The sequence below is a fragment of the Geospiza fortis genome, unplaced genomic scaffold (genome assembly GCF_000277835.1).
Source record: "Geospiza fortis unplaced genomic scaffold, GeoFor_1.0 scaffold111, whole genome shotgun sequence".
Lineage (NCBI taxonomy): Eukaryota > Metazoa > Chordata > Aves > Passeriformes > Thraupidae > Geospiza > Geospiza fortis.
The window spans coordinates 777,095-783,094 of NW_005054321.1; the positions used below are offsets into that span (position 1 = coordinate 777,095).

A 6,000-nucleotide genomic window follows, 5' to 3' on the forward strand; every position below is an offset into this window, starting at 1 on the left:
ACTACCATGAGATACTTAACTAATACAGGGTTTCAAAATAACACTTTGTGTCAGATATTTACATTTATTCATGTGGATTTCTAAATGTGTGTTCTGACTGTCAGATGAGGATTTATATGTAGTGAAAGAGTGAATTGCAGTTGCAAGTGTTGGTATATAAAATTTCCCACTTGACCCATAAAAAGGCAAATAATGTAAACCAAGAAAAATATCTTAATAACAGTAAGATCATTTTTAATCCACAGGTAATAACATTTACAGCTATTCATATTTAAATTTGGAGATAAACCAGTTAGAGCATCCAGATGGATCTAACATTTGTCAATTAGATTAGCAAACAAAACCAGCAGTTTTGTGTAACTGTCTTCTTAAATTTGGAACTCCTCTTATGTTTCTTAAGTATTTGATCTCAGCTTTAAAATACAGATAAAAGAATAGTTTCAAGCATTTTTCAAAACATGTAGAAATAGTGACCATTTTCTATTGTTAAAAGGCTATTAGTTTCCTCTTCATTCTCAGTCTGTTCCTCTCTGATGATTTACAAACTATGATAAACAGAATAAATGTACACATCTCCCTAGGTTGTCTCACCTTGGTAAACAAAATGAAATCCTTTAGCTGTTACTGGTCCAACTGAGGTAAATCTGACTGTGATCTGGTTCCCCGAGCTCAATGGAAGGGATTCGCCTACTCAAACAATGAAATTACAAAGTTATCAGCCACTTTTTATCAAAGAAAACACCTGTCAACATCTTTGCAGATAGAAATAATACTCTCCAAACCCTGTTCTGCTTCAGTAAACTTTACAAGATATATGCAGTTTTAATATTTTATGTTGACAGTATTATGTCATTCTAGGAAAGGGGAGTTAAAACTCAGTTACTAAGAATCTTTGTTGCTTTTTTCCTTTACCAAAACCAAACAAAGAACCCCCCTCAAAAAAAAAATCCAAACCAATGAACCAATGAGAACAAAAACAACAATAAGTACCCACACCACAACAGACCCCCCAAAAATAACACAGAAAACCTAAACCAAAATGGAAACAAACAAACAAGCAAACAAACAAAAAAAAAGAAAAAAACCCCCAAGCCTCCAACCCCTTTAAATAGACTCAACATGTAACTAATCTATTTAATTTTACTTTGGTACGAATATGCCTTGCTTTCCCTTTAAAATATGTACTACCTATTTCAGAGAAAGCCATAAAGGTACAGAGTAAGGAGTCCTAAATACCCAAAATATTAGATAAATATCAAAATTTTTAAAAAGGCAAAAAAGATCAATTTTACTTCATTTCATTCATCAATGCAAAGATTTTGAAGTGTTTAGTTCAAAATGTGGATTTCATATATTTGCTTGAGATGAATTTAAGCAAATTCGACAATCCTTTTTCTCTCTTTTTTTTTTTTGGACTACATTTTCTTTCTAGATTCATTTTAAAAAAGTAAATAACAATATACTGAGAGTTCTATTAAATGATACCTGAATGAGATCCTGAGAGAGAGGATAACAAAGATGACTGAAGAGCTGGGCCATCATATACTTCAACAACATCATGGAGTGATGTCTGGAAAAACACAAACTGGCCAAAAACAACTGGCCAAATAGAAAGCAAAAGAAGGAAGAGGCACCAGTAGCCAAGACAAAAAAAAAACAAAAAAAAAACCCCCCCCCAAAAAAACCACAAAAAAAACCACACACACACAAAAAAAAACCCCAAAACCAAAAACAAACAACAACAACAACAACAACAAAAAAAACCAAAACAAAACAAAACAAAACAAAAAAAAAAAAAAACAAAACAAAACAAAACAAAACAAAAAAAAAAAACAGAGCCAAACACACAGAATAGAATAAGAAAGGGGGAAAAAAAGAGAGAGAACAAAATATATATTAATGTATGGTTTTAAAAACAACTACATCACCTGTCCTGGTGCCGAATGTAGGTTATTTTTCACACCATTAAAAGTACAGTAAAAGGATGAAAGTGCATCTAAAAGAGATAATGAAGGTACAGAAGCCATACATATACATATAATCATTAAAAGATTCTAATAACTATGGAACAAAACAATTTTACTGCTATTGAATTATTTCCTACTTTCAAATTTTGTGCCCTGCACCACACATCTGAGTTCTCAGTGCAATTTTCCCCTTTATAATTCCAAGCATATTATTATAGACTGTACTTTATTAATTCATTTTGTTGATAAACCTTTTATCAACATTACTTGTTGATAAAAGTAACTTTTACTTACCTTGGAATGTTTCCCTTTTTTTAAGAATAGTAACATTCCATATATCTTTACTTTTGTGAAAAATATGAGCAACTGATTGAAGGCAACAAACAATTTTTAGAATACATCTACTGAATAACAAAAGTCTTTATTTTCAAAGTCATTCTAGTAGAGCAACTCAACACAAGGTTGCATAGCCCATTTCAATTAAAGGTGTTTTCCCTTTCAATACAAGTAATCAGTGAAAAAAAAAAGAAAAAGAAATTTTTGGGTTAGTTCTGACGCTAGTATTTAGAAAATATTTATATCCAATACTATAAGCAGTGGAGGGGAAAATGGCTTAGGAACTATACATGTATAAAGGCGGAAGCAGCCAGATATTTTTATGTACTGGAACATCTAAAAATAAATTGAAGCATTTCTTGTTCATTATCCAGTTTAGACATTTTGGAATAAATATTCCAATGTGTTCCTACTAGGTTCTATTTGTCTGTCAAAAGTTCTGCAGTACCTTCATTTGGTAGTTTTAGTTATAGAAGATGAAGCTCTCAACTCCATTTCTTTCAATTAATTATACACCCTTAAAGCTTTAAAAATTGTATATTAAAACTGAATTTCTTCAAACTGTTGACTTTTTTTTGACTGATTTTTTTAAGGGAGTTCCATGTTCCTTACCCATGATCTTATCATATATTTGTTTCAGTTTTTAAAAGCCTCTTTTTGAAGGGAAAGACTGAATGGTATATTTATAAAAATTTGAAACAGAAGTTTTTCTGAGACACTTCCAAAGATTCTTGTCCATGTTTTAAGAGGAACTATAAGAGAGATGCTGAATTATCTTCATAATTTCTCCTTCAATTTCAAGAAAATTAATCATTGATGTTTTTAATAGTTCTGCTTATTTTCAAAATAATATTTGTCTGGATTCAATTCTTCTCTTGGTGTTGCTAAAGACAACAAACAAGCTTTTAATCCAGTTAATTTTTTTCTGTCACATTTTGACTTTTATCAAATCTTTTTTCATACTCAGTGAATTTCATTTTGCCATTGAGACAAGAAAAGTTCCTTGTGACTTCCACTGTTATTTCCCATTTTGAATTAAGTTTCAAACTATGTATAGAAAGTTCAGGCAAGAGCTAAGGCTCCTGAAACAAGTACACATAGCTGTTATCGAGCTGTATCCTGGGAAAACTATAAAAATTGACTTGTTAAGCTATATTTTTATTTTAATGGGTTACAAAATAAATAAATAAACTATTTATGCACAATTTCACCATATATGAGTAAAATTCCAGGTCTTTTTATATGTTTTGTAAGTATTTCAATATTCGTTTTGCCTCTAGTTTTATCCTGGGAACCCTTCGATCTAAAAGTATAACACTAAAGAAAGTGAACTAATACATGACCTAAAATCAGCCACTTTGGAATGAGAAAGGTCCATATATAATTGTTTGCAACTTTTTTTTTCATTATTATTTGTGCATTTCCTAATAAAATACAAACCAAAATATAGGAATATAACCAAAATTTTTCATTGACTTGAGATAAAATATATTTTAAAGATATTTGACATGGCTGAGACATCAAAAGAAGTGGCAAAGAGGAATTACTGCCAGAAAGGGGTTAACATGGAACAGCAGAAAGCTCAAGTAAGGGGTTTTGAGCCCTTTATGAGCGATTTACATGAGTCAAGCTGCTTTCTCAAATTAAGCAGGAATATGCTGCAGCCACTAGGGAAGAAATAATCTAGATCCTTCTCCTTCCTTTTTGTGTGCCAGAATACTTTTTATTTATTAAACTGTGAAACGTTGAAAGGTATAGTGACCGATACCTGACTACTTGACATAATGTCGTTAGAAAGGAAATTCAGATTATTAGAAAAAAAACCAGTTCATTATTCCTGTGTTTTCTGGTGCTCATTATTGTCTACTTCATTTGGTAGTGGTTTCATTTGGTGTTCATTCTTTTATTTTCTAGTGTTTAAAAAGAATTTTCTTAAAGTTAAATAACAACCAACATATTTGTAGCCAGTGCAAACCACCTTTTAAATTAGCAAATGTTGATAAAATATTATTTAAGTATTCAGTATAGACTGCCTTTGGGAAACAAATAATTGAAAACTATTATCCAGTTCAAATAAAGATCAAATCACTTCAATTGAAGAATTTGGGTATGATTTTTTTTCCCCTAATGATGGATGGATAAGCATTCTCTGAATAATGACTTAATCATCTGCTATCCCCTGTCAACTGAAAATCATCTGTGCAAAGACGTCCTTTAGACTTTTGACATCTAAAGTTGAGCAAATTATTTCTGAATTTGTCCTCATCTTGGCATTCAATATTTTGTAGCATAACTATTTAAAAATAAAATACAATTTTCCCTGTGTTTTGTGGTTTAATATTTTACTTACACATTTAGTTGTCTTTTATTTTACAAGGTAAACAATGCAAGATTGTCAAAAAAACACTTTCTCTTGACATTTTGATAGTTAATGATTTATGCATTTCTTAAAAAAATAAATAAAATACATTTTAAGGGGTTTTTATACATTTCCATTTGTGTGATTTTTTTAAATTTGAAAATTCCAGGTAAACTGTAATGTTAATACAGCTAATAATTTAGGACAGTGAGGGAACCCATTAATTCAAATTATGTCAGCACAAGAAAACTCCCTTTTAAACAGGCAATAGCTGGATAAGCAGACTTTTCATGCCTCTAAATATCTAGATGTTTTTATGGCCTTCATCACTGTAACATCTGGACACTTTCAAAGAGTTTGGAAGGCATCTAAAAACAGATGGAATTGGCCAAAAATAGTTTGCTAGTTAAAAAATTCATCAAAGAAATTTTAGTTTCATCTTTAGAGTTAGAAATAAATATGTATAGAATTTACATCTGCCTGTTAAAAAAAATACTGGTATAATTTAGATAGTATTAGATTATGAACAGTATCCTCAGTATAATTCCTATCACAAAATTAGAAAACAACTGAGACTAGAGGCCTTTGCCAATGATCTAGTAGAGTCCTTTTGCAGACAGGATGGCCAGATCGCTCTGGTCCATGTATAATCAGGTTTTGAACTTCTATGGGGATGGAGAACCCACAACCTCTTTGAGCAACTTGACCCAGCATCCTGCCTCCCTTACAGTTTTTATCCCTTGCCTTGCCTTGTCTTGCCTTTCTTTCCCTTGGTTGATCAGTGCCAACTCTCTACTTTTAATCATCTTGATCATCTCCAATATTTGCAGAAGGTGACCAGGAATATTTGCTCTATCACCTTTGCAGGTAGAGAGGTGAGACCGACTGGCTTAATCCTTCTCCTTGCTTTTCCTGAAGATAGGAATGTTGTTGTCTTTTCCCAGCCCTTGGGAACCTCCCTCAGCTGTCACAACATGCCAAGGGCAACTGACCTCCCATGCACTCCATCCATGACAATGGAGAAAATCTATGCTTTAAATAAACAGGATTCAGGCATAACTCCAGGAAGCAGGAAACTACTGTGTGGTGTTTTCTCTCAATGAAAGAGACTCAGCAAGTCCTTACAGTTGATCATGTTGGTGTCATCAATCAAATGATCAACTGAGAGGAAAAACCTTGTGCCATTCTCAGAAGAAAGAGAGGAGTTCCTCACAAAATAGACACCTGCATTAAGATTTGACTACCCTAGTACGATGACAATCACTTTCAACCAGTTTTCTTTGTAGAAGTTACAGATTTTTTAAAATTTTTTGGGGGGAAGAGGAGGGGAGGAAAGAG

At 32.1% G+C, this 6,000-nt stretch overlaps 1 protein-coding gene across 1 annotated transcript in view; it reads right to left on the reverse strand.

The window, feature by feature from the left end:
- Positions 1-6,000, reverse strand: part of CSMD3 (CUB and Sushi multiple domains 3) — a 576,871-nt gene that overhangs the window by 113,297 nt on the left and 457,574 nt on the right. Inside the window, exons 34-35 of the mRNA XM_005420686.3 lie at positions 1,486-1,599; positions 592-687 (exon numbers count right to left, since the gene is read on the reverse strand). Of these exons, the coding sequence (XP_005420743.1) occupies positions 592-687; positions 1,486-1,599 (210 nt within the window). The remainder of the gene's footprint in view (positions 1-591; positions 688-1,485; positions 1,600-6,000) is intronic.